This window comes from Camelina sativa, chromosome 12, assembly GCF_000633955.1.
Source record: "Camelina sativa cultivar DH55 chromosome 12, Cs, whole genome shotgun sequence".
NCBI classification, from domain to species: Eukaryota; Viridiplantae; Streptophyta; class Magnoliopsida; order Brassicales; family Brassicaceae; genus Camelina; species Camelina sativa.
In genome coordinates, this window is record NC_025696.1 from 28,117,568 (window position 1) to 28,137,301 (window position 19,734).

Sequence of the window (19,734 nt, forward strand, 5' to 3'; positions counted from 1 at the left end):
GGTATGTTCAATTCCTTCACCATATTTCACACTGTGGAAATTCATACATTAAGTTAAATAAAATTCAAATTAACTGTCTCAGCTTATAGAACAGTGTTGTTTCATATATAAGCCGTGACAGTGATAACAGACAGTTAACGGTTGATTACGTGGACGCCATGTATGAAACGACGTCGTTTTGAGAAACAAAAGAAAAAAAAAATTTGGTTAAACGACGTCGTTTTACTTGTTTACCACCAAGCAATCTCGCCGGGTTTCCAAGAGCCGTTGTACGCGGCAGCACATCCTTCAACACAACCGATCCAACACCAATCTTAGTTCCTTCCCCAATCGTGATATTACCCAAAATACAAGTCCCATCTCCAATATTGGGTGTCTATCTCCACACTGTATCCCAGTTCCTCCAAGCGTAACATTGTGGAGAATCGAAACATTATTCCCAACAACCGCCGTTCATCGAATACTCAACTCAGAGGAGAAACAAGAGAAAAAAATTAATAGAGAAAAGAGAAGATGGTGAGTATCGTTGTACACAAACCAAGCTTCTCTTATCCATTTTTTTCGTCTTCTTCAATGAAATAGAAACCCAGGCATCACCAACAGTTGAAGCAACAAAGACAAAACCAATACAACAACAACGGATTTGCTTCCCTCTCTATCAACAAACCATCTCCCACTCCTCTCTTGATCGGAAAACAATCAGTTCAAAGGACCCTTAAAGAGAGAATCATCACCTTTTGCTTGGAACTCTCTTATCTCAGGCTACGCAGAATTGGGTCAGTATGAAGATACCATGGCTCTCTACGTTCAAATGGTTGAAGACGGTGTTAAACCGGACCGGTTCACTTTCCCACGCGTCCTTAAAGCCTGTGGAGGAATTGGGTCTGTTCAGATTGGAGAAGCGATTCGTTGTGATTTGGTTAAGGCAGGTTTCAGATTCATCGTGATTTTGTGAAAATCAATGGCGAAGGCTCTCTCTCGATGTCAGATTTAGCTTCATCACAAATCTTGGCCCAAACACGTCGATCTCAGCATCTCGGTCGAGGTCTCCAACCAAAGGACGGGTGTGGAGGGTTCTGGTGTGGGTTCCATTGAAGGAAGCTCGATCGGAGTACCCCAAATCAATTAGATAATCACTACAAGAAAACAAGCAATTAGCGACTGCACTATTAGTCACTATTTAGTCGCTAAACGGTATATTACGACTAAATAGTGACTAAAACTAATAGTCGTAAATCGAGAGTCGCTAAAATAAATAGTCGTAAAATTAGTCGCCAAATAGCGACTACATTACGACTATTTTGCATAGTCGTAAATTTAGTCGTAATGTAGTCACTAAATTTAGCGACTACGCTACGACTATTTTGCGACTACACAAAATAGTCATAATATAGTCACTAAATTTAGTGACTAATTGACGACTAATTTAAAAAATATTGTATTTATACAGCAATTTATATATACTATTTTAATATATATATATATATATATTAATTATTTTTAAACATATATAAGTTATTGAATAACGGTTTGTTTTTGGAATGAATTGATGTTAAAAATAAATACTATATTTATTATTATGAAACCATGATATTAAAAAAACTGTATTACAAAATAAAACTAAAAACATAATTAAATATAAGAATACATCATACTACTAAAAAAGAAAGTAAATATTGGAGGTATCTTGGGGTAATGCAGAAACATCAAGGAGGTTACTTTGCTTTCCCATATGAGAAGTCTTTTGCTTTTGAGATGAATGTTAAAGATTTTGACCTGAAGCAAACTGCAGAGACGAGACAAGGAGAAAGGAAGCTGAGCTGATGGAAGCATCTCTTAAGGAACTTAAGGCGAGGGAGAATGAGCTCAGGTTGCTTAATGACACCATCAGAGAGAAATCAGCTGAACTGGAGAAAAAAGAAGTTTGCTTACATATACCTAAACTGGATTTAACAAACACAAACGAGGGAGAATGAGCTCAGGCTGCTTACATACCTTGAAGCGAGGGAGAATGAGCTCAGGTTGCTAACATATACCTCCTAAACTGGATTCAACAAACCCAAACAACTTTGAGTCTATATGGTCACATGAATTCTCTTATGAACTGGATTCTCTTGGACTTAGCTCAAGCAAATATACCTTAGCCTTGGAGCCAACATGAGAAGGACGGAATATAAATTGCCTATTCAGGTTACTGACTTGAATAGTGTCCATGTCAATCTGTAACACAAGGGAATCCAAACTGTTAGATGCGAAAATTGATCTTTGTAGATTCTTGACAGGTTGAATACAACGAAGGGTGCTGCATTGGTTTAAACATGAGAGCCCTATGATAAACGGAAGAAAATAGTTTGGTCCTCATCCTGACGCGAATGCTCTTCCACGTTAAGCCTTATAAGTTAAAAAAACGCCCATAAGAGCTCATAGAAATCTGGGTAACTGTTTGCAAAAAAGGCAGTGTTTTACCCTACTTACAGTTCTTCTCTATGCAATGGTACAGACAGGAACTGCAGGAGGACTTTAAATAGTAGATCATCCTACAATTAAATATAGAGAAGATATAATAGAGATCTACTGTATGGTGTTAAACTAAAGCCCCAAAAACGAATGACAGATACAGAAGGATAAACTAAAACCTCATGCATGAACAACCGGACGAAGGATGTGGAAAAGACAACACTCTTCTTGGTAAGAACCTCCACCAAAGGCTTGTTGACCTTATCCGCTCATACTTTCCATCTCCATTGACCTAAATAAGAACTAGTTTGAGTAAGTAACATCGCTGATGTAGTTGCAAACAAAAACCATAGTTATATAATCAACAATGTTAAAAAAAATCTCATGACCCACAATATTAAGACATCTGACCTTGGCTTGGCTTGATTGTGAATTTTAGTCTTTGAAGAGAATGAGAGCTGAGGAACGGCGATTGAGGAAGGAGGAGAAGAAGATTGTGAATGTTAGTCATCACACCTCCATTAGAATTCGTCACATCACCAACCAACTCACACAGCTCCCCATCGTTTCTCACCGCAAGCTGAAAGTGAAGTGACACAATCATAGTCTTCTTGTTATCCCTCTCTGTGTTTCCAGTCAATTCCATAACTTACACAGATCTAATTTACAAAAAAAAAAAAAAAAACCCCTTTCAAATTAGGGTTTTATGAAACCCCGTTCAAATTAGGGTTTTATGAATTTGAAGGTCAAAATAACTGAGAGAGAAGGGGTAATTACCTCGGCGGCTAGCTAAATCCAAGCTACGACACCAACACGTTCGGCGTACTCGTCCTTCTTACGAAATCGAGCTAATCGGCCAATGGGGAACAGGAGACCGGCTGTACTGCTTTTTAGTTGTCGCCTTCTTAGCAAGGCGAGATCCAATCATCGCCGATCTCGAACCCACCAGCAACAAGCTCGCTCATAGTCGGAATTTCAAAGGGTGAATTTGGATTCTGTGAGAGAGAGAGAGAGAGAGAGAGAGAGAGAGAGATGAATTACGGCAGAAGAAGAAGCACAAAAATAGAAAAGGCTTTGAAGAATTTTAGGCCCATATTTCATTTTCCCTCTATATTATAAATCTTTCAATGTAAATTTTAGATTATTTTCAATTTTGAAGTATGAGTATAAAGTTCAAGGTTTAGAGTTTATAACATGGTTTGGGATTTAAGTTTTAGAAATTTGGAACTAGAAAATTATATATATATATATATATATATATATATATATTGAATTGTTGGTTAAAGATTTAAATTTATAAGTTAGTAGGTTTTTTAAAACTTATTTTTTGTAAAGAAAATATGTAAATAGTTTTAAATATTAGTTTTATGGTTTATGAATTAATTTCTATGATCAAGAATTTAAAGTTCAAGATTTAGAGTTTATGATTTAGGTTTTGGAGTTTGGTTAATGGTTTTGGGTATAGGGTTTAGGGTTAAGATTTAAGATTTGTGATAGATTAATTTTCTTATAAGTTCTAAAGCTTGGTTTATGTATATATAATAATAATTATGTTTTAGTTTTATGGTTTATGAATTAATTTCTAAGATTAAAAATTGAAAGTTAAAAATTTAGAGTTTATGATTTAAGTTTTGGAGTTTGGTTAAAGTTTAAAACTAAATTTTAAATTTTTTAATTTTCTTAAATAGCGACTGATATGCAACTTTTTACCAACCTTTACCTTGAGTCACATATTAGTCGCTAAATTGGTGACTATTTAGTGACTACTTGTTCTGGTATGCGATATAGTCATAAAATAGTCGCTAAATTGGTGACTATTTGTTTCGATATGCAATATAGTCATAAAATAGTCGCTAAATTACGACTAATATACCGACTATTATATGTAGTCACAAAAAGGCGACTAATATACGACCAAATATTTATAGTCGTAAAATAGTCACCCAATAGTCATTAGATAGTCACCAAAAATAACGACTACATATGTAGTCACCAATTGTAGTCGTAAAAACCATGTTTTCTTGTAGTGAATTTTAAAAAAAATCCCAGATCAATTGAACAAAGAAATGCGACTCGGGAAAGAAGGAGGAAGAAAAAAGAAAGAAGAAAAGAGAAAGAAGGAAGAAACGACGTCGTTTTGACTAAAGGAAAAAACGACGTCGTTTCATACGTGGCGTCCACGTAATCAACCGTTAACTGTCTGTTATCATCGTCACGACTTATGTATGAAACAACACTGTTTTACAAGTTGAGACAGTGAATTTGAATTTTATTTAACTTAATGTGTGAATTTACACAGTGTGAAATATGGTGTAGGAATTGAAGATACCCTTTTAGCTAGGGTATGAAATTACCGATTTTCCATATAATTAATCAATATTGAACATAAAATTTAACTAGCTATTTTTCCCACCAACATATCATCTAATAGAAATGTTAATGGCTCGACCAAAACACAGCCTATACATTTTTTTCCCCAAGTAGATGAAAATACACATAAACATTTTTTTAAATAATTTATTTTGTTTTCATCCAGTTTTTACATACTTGTTATACTTATGTAATATGATTTTTTTTTGAATATATGTAATATGATTATTTAAAGTTTCGTAGATGATATGAAACTTAAACAAATTGGAATTTAAACTCTGCACAAATAATTAAGAATTAACAACCACATATAGATAATTAATTACAATCGAGAATATAAACCTCACCATATAATCAATGTTGTATGTTGATATTTGTATCCATCGATTTTCATTAGTGCAAAACGGAACTCAACGACTCTTTTTTGTTATCTAAAAATTTAATAAGTACTTTTCTTAAAAAAATAATCTTAAATATAGGGTGAATACTGAAAAGATATACATTATTAAAAGAATAATGACTATGACGATTGGATGACATTTATTAATTTATATATATATATATATTTTATTTTTATATAATATATTGATATTTATGATAACTAGAAAATAGGTTTTGATTGGTATTTTTATATCGCTATGATATAAGATGTACCATTTTGACAACTACCAATCATCAAATAATAATGAAAATGTTATTATCAGTTTTCTGTACCATTTTATATTATGATCGTACCAGTTTACCACTCCAGTTTATAACTAAATATTTTTATACAATATTGTGTTATTAATCAGATCCATAATAAAATTGGTAGCTAACTTCAAATAATAAGATGATTAGCTAACTTCATATATATATATATATGTATATATATTTAGTTTGGCTGGACCATCCGAATTTTTTTAATTAGATTAATTGTTGAAAAGGAAAATAAACTTATAACTAATATAAGTAATTTAGGTATGTGTTGCCAAACCAAAAATACAAATGTGGTGTCATTACTTTTATTAAAATAATAATTACAAGGTACTAGCCAAACAAACATAAAATGACAAAAATAAACAGAACATTGCATAAATCATGATTCTTTAGACTGAACGGAATTTGTCTGATTGCACCAATCCAACAATGATCCAGATATTCCATTTTTAGTTTATCATCAAAGTTATTTTTTTTTTTCTTTTGTAGAAATTAGAAAGCAAAAGCACAAAACTATAAGTTTTAAAAAGACCAGGGGATTCAATTTTCAATACCTGTTGAATCAGTTTTGTACGAGCAATTGCCTTCTCAAAATAAAAATTAAACGTTAAAAAGTTAAAGATGAGAACAACAAACACAAAAAAGATGAGAGACATTTTTTTTTTTTGATGCTTTTAGTTTTTGGATTTATTTACATATTGTTACATAATTATATATACCAAAGAATTTGTATATATATGGTACATAGTTATTACTTTTACTTCTTTTGAAACTTTTGAAAACTATTTTTTGTCATTTGTGATGATTACAACAATTTCATTAACATCCAAAATCAAATTATTTCTATATAATTAATTATACTTTATAATTCTTCTAAACATACGTTAAATTTGGATTTTTTGCTTTAAATTTCAGTTTCTAAAAGACTTAAAATAACTATCTATTTTATTTAATAAATTCGAAATAAATATTTTAAGAAATATGAATTATTATAAATTTGGAATTAGCTCTGGTTATATCAAAAGAAACCGTGAGATAGTAAGTAAACCAACCAATTCGATTTCAGAATCATTGTTTATAAATCAAAATAAAGATTTTCTAAAAACTTACCAAAAAAAAGGTAGACATTATGAAGCATATCTATCCCAATCGGCATCGGCTATATCGTTTGTTCTTTGTTGTAGATTTCAATATTTCTTAACAACATAACCGGTTTTAAATAGTGATATCGGTTGTCCTAGTTTTCAAACTCCCTTAATAACATAACCGGTATTAATGGCGCAATCTTTTTTCGACGGTCCTTTAGTAGCATAATAATCAGTTTTTTTTTGTTTGTCGGCAAATTATAATTTTTAGTATTACAACGAATTGATTAGTAGTGATCTTAAAAGAATTGATGAATAATATATAGTAGTGATTAGTGAACATATATAATAAAATAGAGAAAGCATATAGTATTATACAAGTTGGGGATGATTTTTATAATTTTTAGCTACATGTTAAATTTTTGTATGGATCTTAAAAGAATTGATGAATAATATATAGTAGTGATTAGTGAACATATATAATAAAATAGAGAAAGCATATAGTATTATACAAGTTGGGGATGATGGGTCGGTCCTCGTAATGGCGGCCAGCTTTTTGTTTGAAATTGAAATGGACGATGTCTTACTAACATTTGCAGAAAATTCCACTAACGTTGCGATCAATGATGATGATGTGATTTAAAATTTATATTTATTGCTAATTTATATTTTCTTTTGCAAAACAAAACATGATCATAACCCCTAATCTGAATTTTTATTATTACCATAGAGAATATATATATATGCAAAAGTTGACGGTGTAAAAAAGAAAGAAAGAGCAGACGGCTCAATCACATCCCTCAAACTTCTAATTTTGAATTGATTGCGTTTAGACTAATCACAAGATAAAAATACATTTTAAACTATTTTTTAACTGTTGAGGAAACAATTTTTTACTAATATCTTTAGTACCTTTAAGGGCATGTCCATCGAACTTATTTCACATTGATTCAGAAGAATTAAAAAAAAATGAGAAAAGTTGGAAAAATAAAAAAGAGTATCTCTGCCGAGAGTAATCAAGACACTGAATCTATGGGGAGTCTATTGAAACCATGATTTTAGAGAATTTGATGGGATTTAGAAATTTTGAAATTTTGATAGATTTTAGTGAAGTTGATATGATTTCTGGTGAAATTGTTTCAAATCCCACCTGAAACCATGAGATTTGGATTTCTGTATTTTTAACTAAACAAATCTTCTCAAATTCTCCAGAATCCCTAAGTGGGGTGTATTGAAACAATGATTTTGGAGAGTTCTATGGGATTTAAGAAATTTAGAATTTTGATAGATTTTAGGGAAGTTGATATGATTTATGGTAAAATTCTTTCAAATCCCACCTAAAACCATGAGATTTGGATTTCTGTATTTTTAACTAAGGGGCTGTTATTGGAGAGATGATTTCTAAATCCATATGGAATTGTAAATTTTAGAAATCAAAACAGATGGATTTCGAAATAACATGTTTTATTCTTGGATTTCAATCATTCTATTTTACACTATCAAATCCATTCAAATCCATATAAAACATAATGTGGATTTTGAAATCCAAAAACAAATCATTAAATGAATAACAGAGGATTTTAAAAAGTATTTGTAAATCATGGAACCAATAACACATGATTTTGATAAGTATTTTAAAATCAATGATTGAATAACACATGATTTTTGTTCGGATTTCCAAATCCATCAAAATCATACATCCAATAACCCCCCCTAAACAAATCCTCTCAAATCCTCCAGAATCCCTAAAACTTATTAAAATCCAAATCCACAAACTGTTTTGAATAACAGTGGATTTTAAAGTATATTTTTAAATCATCAGTTCAATAACAGTGGATTTCAGGAGACTTTTTAAAATCCTTGATTGAATAACATAAGATTTGTAACTTTTATACAAATCACCTAAAATGTTAAGTTGAATACACCCCCCTAAAACTTATTAAAATCCAAATCCACAAACTGTTTTGAATAACAGTGGATTTTTAAGTAGATTTTTAAATCATCATTTCAATAACAGTGGATTTCATGAGACTTTTTAAAATCCACGATTGAATAACATAGAATTTGTAAATTTTACACAAATCACTTAAAATGTCAAGTTGAATACAACCCCCTATATATATCATCATTTGACTGGCTAGGTAAACAAAAAATAAATAAATAATTAAATTAAAACAAAATATTATTATTTAATTTTTTTGACACCCAAATGGCAGTATCACCAATGAAATTGCTCTAACATTAGAATTATACAACATGGTATCTACCGAAAGAAATCAGAATAATTTGTACTCAACGAATAGTAGGTCTCGTTATTTGTATTTGATTCAAACTTAACACATTAATATCTATTTTTATTTATTTATTTATATTTTGTAATTTTGTTCTAAAATTCACAATGTTAAGTTAACTATGATAAAAATAGTTGACAAAAAAAACTATGATAAAAATAATTCGAAAACTGTTAATGATTTTGTTCTATTTTGGTGATTACCTTTAAGAGAATAATAAAGCTGGAAATGAGGATCCTACCAGTTGCATGTGGANTTAGACTAATCACAAGACAAAATATACATTTCAAACTATTTTTTTAACTGTTGAGGAAACAAAAATATACATTTCAAACTATTTTTCTTAACTGTTGAGGAAACAATTTTTTACTAATATCTTAGTATTATACAACAGGGTACAGAAAGAAATCAGAATACATGTACTCAACGGATAGTAGGTTTCATTATTTGTATTTGATTAAAACTTAAAACACATTAATATCTCTTTTTTTTTTCTTTCTTTATTTATTTATATTTTGTATTTATTGTTCTAAAATTCACAATGTTAAGTTAACTATGATAAAAATTGTTAATAAAAAAAATAATTACTATTAATGATTTTGTTCTATTTTGGTGATTACCTTTAGGCTTTAAGAGAATAATAAAGCTGGAAATGAGGATCCTACCAGTTGCATGTGGAATGATCAATTCAAAAGGCCCACAAAAGATTAATCTAAAAGCCAACTCAGCCAACCCATTTGAACAAATGTGCTAAGTTTTGTCACTATACATCATCTACCTGTCTTCTCAATGACTTCAAATCTTTTTTATATGTCAAGTGATCATATATCACATATATATGGTTTTATATGTCTCTAATGATCTGGGTGATTCAGAATTAGTACGCTCAGTAGGTTTCTTGCAGAGAAAACAACTATTCAAACCCTAAACCTCCAAATAATTGCTTCCCTGCATGAAAGATGGAAACTGGAGTTGTCAACATCCAAGAACCAGTCTCCACGAAGGTATGATGATGATGCTACATAGATACTAAGTTACATATGTGTATATCTATGTATATCCCTCTCCCTCTTTAAGAATTTTTGATTTTGCTAGTAGACTAGATTGCTTAATTTAATTTAAATGAAAAAGTATGTTTTTTTTCCCTACCTTTTACTTTTTTTTTTTTTTTACTTTTGCAGTCTTATGATTACAATATTTTAAAGTTTTTTTACTCTCTAGTTATAGATTCTGTGTTTTAGAACCTCTTTTTTTCTTAACCAAGATCTTTCAAAGACTTGTCTAGTTGTCTGTTTGAGACTTCCATCTGAAGTAGATAAGTTTCAATCCAAATAACTTTGAACTGTATGATGATATCTATAGAATTCTGTGACTTGAGACGAGTCTGCAATTTTTAATATGTAAGGATCATATTTATTATTTTAGTTTTCGGGTTAAGGCTCTGCATCAGATCTATGAAATGAAACGTTTTGAGATTACTAACATGTTTTTTATACACAGACAAATGTTGGAGAAGCTCCTGCAGGAGTGATACTTGACAACTCATCCATGGAAGTACAAAAGGTAAACCTGAGTACTATTCTTGATGATGAGATCACAAGTGGTGATAGCAGAAACAGTATTATTCCAGGAGAGACAGATGTTTCAGATATTGTAAATGGTTCAGGTATGCAAAAAACTGGCAGCCTTTTTTTTTTCTTTCCAAGTTTTCCAGAATTTGTACTCAATACTGTTCTATATGAACGATCAGGGAATATAGAAACCGAAGAATTAAAACACGAAAAAGGAGAAGCGACGAAGACTAGTTCGGTTGTAGAAGACAGTAAGATCGTTAGTGAGACAGAAAAGGATGAACACGGCTCTATCTTTGTTCATAAACCTGAAAGTTTGAACAAAGACATAGAAGATGCCAAGACAATCTCAAGTGATGTGACCTTAGAGAAGGAGAAAGAAACCGGAAAACCAGAAGAGGTAGATTTTAAGTTCCTTGAAGCTTAAAACATGAGAGATGCTTAAAATTTACTGAGATAGGGTGTATAATTTAAGAAAAGTTCTCTGTTTTACGCAGGTAAGTGTCCAAAAACCGGTAATAGAAGAAGATCATACAGAAACAAAAGACTTACCAAAACAAGAGGATGAAATTGGTAGTATCTCTAAGGTATTGATTGATACTGCACCTGTAAAACACGATGAAAACAACATAGCGTAGAGCTAGAACTCGATACGTTTGCTTATGATCTTTCCATGCTCTATCAGCAGTACTAAGAAACAGTACTCTATTGCAGGCCAGTGAAGAGATACCTATAAAGACTGATGAAGTAAAAGAGGAAAAGGATTCAAGAGATTTGGAGACCACTGTAAATGGAAGAGAGGCTGAGCACAATGCAACGGTCTCAGTAGAAGAAATATCGAGAAATGGTGACAACATTGTCAATGAAACAGTTCCAGAAAAAGAAACCGCAACAGTGATTGAAACTACAGAAAGAGTTATTCCTGAACTGGAAAAAGAAGAAGAGACGAAAATAGTTGAAGAACCGAGGCTGGATGCGATGGAGAAAGTGGAAACAGAGATTGTAAAGACAGTTATAGAAGACCCTGAGATTGTTTATAAAGAAGAAACTGCAGTTCTTGAACCTGTAAGCTTGAAGGAAATTGCAGAACCAGTGGAATCAATCAAAACCTCAGATGATGCAGAGAAAATCTCAAGTGAAGTGACTGTAGACAAAGGAAAAGAAGAGGACATAATCCAAAACACAGAAGAGGTTTTGTTTAATTCCTCAAAGCTAAATATCAGATTTGAGTAAAATATGTTTCAGACTACTTTGTTAACACAATTTGATCCTTTTACTCTGCAGGTGCAAGAAAGTCCTAGGGTAATCGAAACACCAACAATACAAGGCGAGGACATCGAATCAAAAGCTTCATTAGACCATGAGGTCAAATCAAAGGAGATAGTTCCAGAAAAAGAAACTGCAATAGATGGTGAATCATTACATGAAACTGAAACTACAAAAAGAGTTCTTCCTGAAGCAGAAAAAGAAGAAGACAAGGAAGAGATGAAAACTGCCGATGAACCGAGCCTGAATGTGATAGAGGAAGTGGAAACAGCGAATGTAAAGACAGTTACAGATGACCCTGAGATTGTAAATAATGAAGAAACTACAGTTCATGATACTAAAAGCTTGAAGGAGAATGCAGAACCAGTAGAAGCGATAAAAAGCTCAGAAGAAATAACCCAAAACACAGAAGAGGTTTGTCTTAATTACTCAAAGCTAAAGATCAAATTTTGGAAAATCATTTTTTCAGGAAACTTTATTAACAGTTTAACACTATTTATCATTCACTGCAGATTCAAGTTAATCCTAGCTTAATTGGAACGTCGAAAATACAAGGAGAGGACAATGAATCAAAAGTCTCACTTAATACTAAGGAAGAGGTAGATCATAGCTCAAATGAGACAGAGGAACATGAACATATGTTGGGGAGAGACTTACCACAGTGTGAGACCCTTGAAGTTGAGGCTGTAGAGTCAAAAGAAGAAAGAAAACCGAGTCTGGACCTGAAAGAGGATAAAGAAAAAGAGGAAACAGAGACAGTCAAGACCGTCATTTCGTCTAATGAGGTAAGGATATGATTTGCATAGACATTCATTATCTCGTTTGTTGTGTGATATTGATGATGACATTAGAAAACTACTTTTGTCACTATAGAGCTATATCAAGTTTTACTTTACAAGGTTCTGATTCTGTTAATTTGATTATTTCAATCAACAGGTAAGTTCTTCTACTGTTCAAGAAGAATTTGGTGAACATACTGAACCTGGTAGCTCGGAGATCAAAGATGAGAGCCATGGAAGAGAAGAATCTGTAGAGGTCAAATCTAAAGAGACCGTTCAAGACGAAAACACTGCAGAGAAGCATAAGGATCTTCTTGATGTATCACCTACAGAAACAGAGAAGTATCAAGAAAACGAACCCGAGACAACTATAGTCGCTGATACAAAAAGCCATGAGAAATTTGAAGAAAGTCCATCAGATCTTGCGTTAAATGTAGATAAAGAGGAGCAAAACGATGAGAAGATAAAGGTAGATCAATTTGATGGAACTCAAGTTATGGAGGAACAGAGAGGCCTAGACTCTAACGGGGTAGAGGCAGATCGAAACGGAACTGATGAAACAGAGGAATGCTCAGTTGCAAAGCAGGTTTCTCTTCCGGATGTGGAACCAGTTGAGCAGATGCAGAAGTCATCACTTGATTCTCCTTCTCAAGTATCGGAAGAAACCGTGGATGCAAAGATTGATGAAAAACCAGAAGAAGAAAAAGGAAAACTGCATCAAGAAGATCAAGAGGAAGGTTCCTATGGATTAGATACAAAAAGAGAGACAGTTTCAGTACCAGAGAGTATTGAGATTGGAGAAAAATCTCTGGAAGAAAGGAATGTGATTGATCTGACTCCTCTTCAAGAAGAATCATCCCAAACAAATGAGAAAAAAGAAGAAACAAAGTTAGAGAAGCATGAACTAACAAATGAAGAATTTAAATCTGATGAAGTCATAGAAGTTTCATCTACATTACTTCCAAAGGAACTGGAAGGTGAGACCGTTGTTGAAGCTGAGAAGATTGAAAACAACAAAGAGAATGAGGAAGAAGCAGCAGCAGTAGACAATCTTGAATCTCATAATTCATTGCCATCTTCTTCAGAGGAGCAAGAACATGGGACTGTTTCTGAGAAGATAGAAGACGAAAAAGTGGAGGAAGAACCGATGGTCCAAATAAAAAGTCATGAGAGACAAGAGGAGGTTTCTAAGGCTGTAGAGGAGCAGACAATAGATATGGAACCTTCTTTGACTGAAAAATGCTCTAGGGATCAGAATCAGCCGGAGGAACAAGTCAAAGAGGCATGCTCCAGAGATGAACAAGAAAAGGAAATCTCGAGTAACAGTGAGACCATTGTGAATGAAACATATGATTTGCATAGCGCAGAAGCTGAAGAAGAAGAAACTGCAACAAATGGTGAATCATTACATGATCTTGAAACTACCAGAAGAGTTCTTCTTGAAGTGGAAAAAGAAGAGGAAGAGGCAGAGACAAAGACAGATGCAGAACCGATGTTGGATGTGACAGAGAAAAAGGAATTAGAGACTGCAAAGACAGTTGTAGAAGACATTGAGATCGTCAATAATGAGGAAGCTACATCGCATGAATCTGAAACCTTGAAAGGAGATGATCATCAGGGTGAGAATGCAGAATCACTGGAAGCAATCAAAAACTCAGACGGTGCGGAGAAACTCTCAAGAGAAGTGACTGGAGATAGAGAAAAGGACCAGGACATAACCCAAAAGGCAGAAGAGGTCTTAAAATCGAAAAACTAAATTTGAGCAAAAAATTATTCTAACCAACTTTGTTAACACTACTAAATCTTAAGTCTTAACATTATTTCTATGCAGGTACAAGAACGTCCTAGGGTAATCGAAATACCGACAATACAAGGAGAGGAAAATGAATTTGAATCCTCGCTAGAACTCAAGGAAGAGGTATATCAAAGCTCAAAGGATACAGAGCAACATCAACATGTGTCGGAGAGAGACATACCACAATGTGAGACCCTTGAAGCTGAGGCTGCACATACTTCAACAGTCCAAGAAGCTGCGATCTTAAATACTTTGGAGACCAATATTAGTGAATCAGAGGCAGTGCATAGTGAAATGGGTGGAGCAGAAGAAGGCCAAGAGAAAAAGGTAGACACAGAAACGAGTCTGGACCTGAAAGTGGATATAGAACAAAAGGAAGCAGAGACAGTAAAGACTGTCATTTTTTCTGATGAGGTAAAGATATGATCTTCATAGATATTGATTTTCTCTTATGATGCTTTTTGTGTGTGAGACGTTGATAATTAGGTTAGAACTAAGACACAATGACAAGCCTGCAATTTTAAAGTAAATAACGAGTTAGAACCAAAATTACTTATCAGTATAAATCTAATTCAAGTTTTTGACTATGTTGGTTCTACCTATGAAAGTTTTCACATGTGCCCATCTTTGGATTGTCTGCAGTCCTTAAGAGATTGATTCTTTCCATCAACAGGTGAAATCTTCTGATCAAGCAGAAGAACATACTAAACCTTATACCTTAGAGATCAAAACTGAAAGCCAGGGAAGAGAAGAATCTGTTGAGATAAAATCTAAGGATACTGTTCAAGACGAAAGCAGTGAGGAGAAGGATGTGAATCTGCCTGATGTACGATCTGGAGAATCAGAGAAGTATAAAGAAAACGAACCTGTTACATCTCTAGTCTCGAAGACCGAAAGCGTGGATAAATTTGAGGAAATTCCATCTTCTGTGGAAGGTGCTGGATTAAATGAGAGCGCACACAACCAAACTCTTGTGGACGTAGAATCAATTGAGAAAGTTCAGAACCCATCTCTTGAGACTCCTCATGAACTATCTGAGCAAACAAGCGAAACCGTAGATGAGGTAACATTGCATCAAGAAGGTCAAGAGGAAGGTTATAATGGCGTAGAGACAAAAGAAGAGACAGTTTCAGTACCAGAAAGTAGGCAGCTTGGAGAAAAAGCCCAGGAAGAAGAATCATGCCTGCAAAACGAGCAAAAGAAAGAAGTAAAGTTGCAGGAAGAACAAATGTACAAGCATGAACCAACAAAGGAAGAAGTTTCTAGTGACCAGCAGAGTCCTGTGGAAGAAAAATCTGATGACGTTATACAAGTTTCATCTGCTTCACCTTCAGAGGGTCCAGAAGATGAGACCGTTGTTAAAGCTGAAAAGATTGGGGAAGAACAAGTAGCAGACAAGATGACCGTTGAAACAAGTTCATTGCTATCATCTTCGGAGGAGCAAGAACATGCGGCTGTTCCCGAGAAGACAGACGGTGAAGAAGTGAAGGAGGCAGAACCAATAGGAGATATGAGGGAGAAAGGTCTTGAAATTGCTGAAACTACACATCTGAGTCTTCCAACCATTGATCAGAAAGAGGATGTCAAAGCTTTTGATGAGGAAATAATTCAGATTCCAACTGCTACATTGCCATTGGAAGATCAGGAAAAGGTTACTTCAACAGAAAAAGGAGAAACAAAAGCAAATGAAACTGAAGATGATAAACCGGATGAACATGTCGCGTCTTCAACCTTGCCAATGTTCTCAGAGAAACATGATGATGAAACTCAGATTGCAGAGGCAGAGAAAAGAGATGAAGAGATAACAGTGGGAACCTCAAAGACATCTGAAAATGTATGCATCCAACAAGATGAGTTTGAGAAGCCTGAAGCTACAAAGCTAGAGGAGTTAAAAGAAGACAAGAGCCAAGAAATTGCAGAGACAATCAAAGAAATTGAAGATACGAGTGATCAGACTCTTCCCTCACAGGCAGACAATACTCCGTCCTCTGAGTTAGTGTCAGAACAGGAAGACCAAACTCCAAAGCAGTTTAAGGATATTTATGAGGAAGAACACAAGGTAGAAGCTATGGATTATCAAAATCTTCCGGTTGAAACATTACATGCATATCAGACTCAGTCCGCTGATTTAATCTCAGCACTAAATGACCAGACTCCAAAGCATATTGGAGAAACTCATGAAGAAGAAACAAAGGAAGAACACAAGTTACAGGCTGAAGAAATCCTTCCTACCGAAACATTACAGGTCTATCAGACTCAGTCCGCTGATTTAATCTCAGCTCTAAATGACCAGACTCCAAAGCATGTTGAAGAAACTCATGAAGAAGAAACAAAGGAAGAACACAAGTTACAGGCTTACGGAATCCTTCCTACCGAAACTATTCCAAGAGAATCATCTGATGACGCTCTAGTTTCCATGTTGGCTTCTAAGGACACACAAGAGGAACAACCTGTTTCTGTGGAAAGAGCAGAGAGTGTAGGAGAAACAAAACCAAAAGAACCTGAAGATGAAATACGGGATGAACATGTCGAGACTCCGTCAATAATCTTGGAGAAAAACGATAACGAGACACTAATTGCAGAGGCAAAGAAAGGAGATGAAGACATAGATGAAACAGAAAATATGTCCCTCAAACAAGAAGACTTTGGGAACCCTGAAGCTCCAAAGCTAGAGGAGTCAAAAGAACAGAAGTTCCAAGAAATCCCTGAGACCGACAAAGCAATAGATGCTACGGGTGATCAGAGTCTACCATTTGAGACATCACAAGAATATAAGACTTCATCTTCTGATTTAGCTTTAAAGCAGGTTGAGGAGGTTCATGAAGAAGAAACAAAGGAAGAACAGAAGTTACAAGTTGCGGTCGATCAGATTCTTCTAGTTGAAACATCACAAGCAGATCAGATTCCATCCTTAGCTTCAGAACAAGATGACCAGATTCCAAAGCATATTGAGGAAATTCTTGAAGAAGAAACAAAGGAAGCACGAAAGGTACAAGCAGACGATATTCTCTCTACCAAAACTGTAGAATCATTCAGTGAATCTCCACTTTCCATGTTGGCTTCTGGGGAAGACGAACCAGTGACTCCACAAGAAGGTAATTGTGCTGGTGACACACTTGAGGAGAAGGTAGGAGAAACAAAGCCAAAAGAATCAGAAGCAGAAGGAACAGAAAAATCAGATGATCTGGTTGAGACTTCAACTAAACTCACTAAGGTAGAAGATGCTGCAAGTACAAAGAAAACAGATGTTGAAGTGGCAGAGTTAACAAATGATTATCCTACAGAGGAGGCAGAGAATGGAGATGAGGCTTATTCAACTCTTCCAGTTGTTGGAATCTTGACAGAACTCCAAAATACATTGGAGACAGAGAGAACCATCAATGATTCTGCATCAAAGGGAGACAACATGACAAAAGAGCCTGCTGGCGTTGAATCAAATGAAAAAGACTCTGCTACTGGGATCATAGAAGCCAACAAGTTACAACAAGATGAAAGTGGAGAAAGTGAAAAAATCCAGGAAGAAAACGGTCTTCCAGAGGAATCTCTTCCAATAGAAGAAGTCAATTTGCAAGAGGAACATAAAGAAGAGGTAAAGGTACAAGATAGAATCAGCAGAGATTTTGAAGTCAACAACGAAGAGAAATTACAAGAAGGAACTAGGGAGGTTGCAGAGTATAAGGAAGAAATTCCATCTGAACAGTCAATAACAGAATTACCTGGTGAGAAAAGTCTGATTTCATCTTCTGTGTTGCCTTCTGAGGAACCAGAGGATGTGATTTCTCCTGAAAAGCAAGAAGAATGCGAGCCACAAGAAGATATCAACGCTTCAAAATCAGAGAAGATAAGTGTACAAGAAGAGCAGAAGGACGAGACTCATGAAACTGTTGAAGAAGAAGATCAAGTTGTGGATATTAAAGATGAAAAGAAGGATGACGAGGAACAAGAAATTGTTTCATCAGAAGTGAATAGGGATAAAGAAGATGCCAGTGAGCTTGGCGTTGGTAATGATTTTGTTTCGCGGGATGTAGAAAAAGAGGAAGTACCTCACGGTGTCCTGGAGAATGAAGAAGAGATCAACGAGGTAGTCAAATCAGAGAAGCAAATTACAGATCCAGTGGGTATCATAACGAAAGATAGTGAAGCTGAGCCTGAATCAAATCAAGAACCTGTTGANCAGAAGGAACAGAAAAATCAGATGATCTGGTTGAGACTTCAACTAAACTCACTAAGGTAGAAGATGCTGCAAGTACAAAGAAAACAGATGTTGAAGTGGCAGAGTTAACAAATGATTATCCTACAGAGGAGGCAGAGAATGGAGATGAGGCTTATTCAACTCTTCCAGTTGTTGGAATCTTGACAGAACTCCAAAATACATTGGAGACAGAGAGAACCATCAATGATTCTGCATCAAAGGGAGACAACATGACAAAAGAGCCTGCTGGCGTTGAATCAAATGAAAAAGACTCTGCTACTGGGATCATAGAAGCCAACAAGTTACAACAAGATGAAAGTGGAGAAAGTGAAAAAATCCAGGAAGAAAACGGTCTTCCAGAGGAATCTCTTCCAATAGAAGAAGTCAATTTGCAAGAGGAACATAAAGAAGAGGTAAAGGTACAAGATAGAATCAGCAGAGATTTTGAAGTCAACAACGAAGAGAAATTACAAGAAGGAACTAGGGAGGTTGCAGAGTATAAGGAAGAAATTCCATCTGAACAGTCAATAACAGAATTACCTGGTGAGAAAAGTCTGATTTCATCTTCTGTGTTGCCTTCTGAGGAACCAGAGGATGTGATTTCTCCTGAAAAGCAAGAAGAATGCGAGCCACAAGAAGATATCAACGCTTCAAAATCAGAGAAGATAAGTGTACAAGAAGAGCAGAAGGACGAGACTCATGAAACTGTTGAAGAAGAAGATCAAGTTGTGGATATTAAAGATGAAAAGAAGGATGACGAGGAACAAGAAATTGTTTCATCAGAAGTGAATAGGGATAAAGAAGATGCCAGTGAGCTTGGCGTTGGTAATGATTTTGTTTCGCGGGATGTAGAAAAAGAGGAAGTACCTCACGGTGTCCTGGAGAATGAAGAAGAGATCAACGAGGTAGTCAAATCAGAGAAGCAAATTACAGATCCAGTGGGTATCATAACGAAAGATAGTGAAGCTGAGCCTGAATCAAATCAAGAACCTGTTGAAACTCAAGCAATATCAGATGATACAAAGAGAAACGATAATAGGGATTTGTCAACAGAAGAAGCACAAAAGGTGCAAAGAGAAGAGGTTAGTGCTGATAAATATCTCACAAAAGAAGTACTAAGTGAGCAACTTCAGGTTCCGTCCTCAACAGCACTAGATGATCTCAAAGATAACAATACCTCTGAAGCTGACTGCGATCTTTCAGTACAGAAATCAAGTGAACTCATTCAG

The 19,734-nt window shown here is 34.6% G+C and overlaps 1 protein-coding gene and 1 long non-coding RNA gene across 4 annotated transcripts in view; one reads left to right on the forward strand and one right to left on the reverse strand.

The window, feature by feature from the left end:
* On the reverse strand, positions 1,571-3,533 carry LOC104732782. 3 transcript variants are annotated; one of them, XR_758976.2, is made up of 7 exons: positions 3,235-3,533; positions 2,869-3,116; positions 2,637-2,760; positions 2,476-2,537; positions 2,140-2,391; positions 1,996-2,044; positions 1,571-1,907 (listed from the first exon to the last, which is right to left on the reverse strand). It is a non-coding gene; the product is annotated as an uncharacterized LOC104732782 (long non-coding RNA). The 3 variants fall into 3 exon arrangements; XR_002034423.1 differs by having other exon boundaries at positions 2,637-2,749; positions 3,235-3,529; XR_002034424.1 differs by having other exon boundaries at positions 1,593-1,902; positions 2,637-2,749; positions 3,235-3,530.
* LOC104732785 (A-kinase anchor protein 9-like) overlaps positions 9,610-19,734 on the forward strand; it is a 13,048-nt gene continuing 2,923 nt past the window's right edge. Inside the window, exons 1-11 of the mRNA XM_010452366.2 lie at positions 9,610-9,906; positions 10,403-10,568; positions 10,653-10,873; positions 10,971-11,060; positions 11,188-11,664; positions 11,758-12,153; positions 12,252-12,524; positions 12,676-14,253; positions 14,350-14,727; positions 14,987-17,500; positions 18,517-19,701. Coding sequence (XP_010450668.1) covers positions 9,862-9,906; positions 10,403-10,568; positions 10,653-10,873; positions 10,971-11,060; positions 11,188-11,664; positions 11,758-12,153; positions 12,252-12,524; positions 12,676-14,253; positions 14,350-14,727; positions 14,987-17,500; positions 18,517-19,701 — 7,323 coding nt within the window. The 5' untranslated portion in view covers positions 9,610-9,861. The remainder of the gene's footprint in view (positions 9,907-10,402; positions 10,569-10,652; positions 10,874-10,970; positions 11,061-11,187; positions 11,665-11,757; positions 12,154-12,251; positions 12,525-12,675; positions 14,254-14,349; positions 14,728-14,986; positions 17,501-18,516; positions 19,702-19,734) is intronic.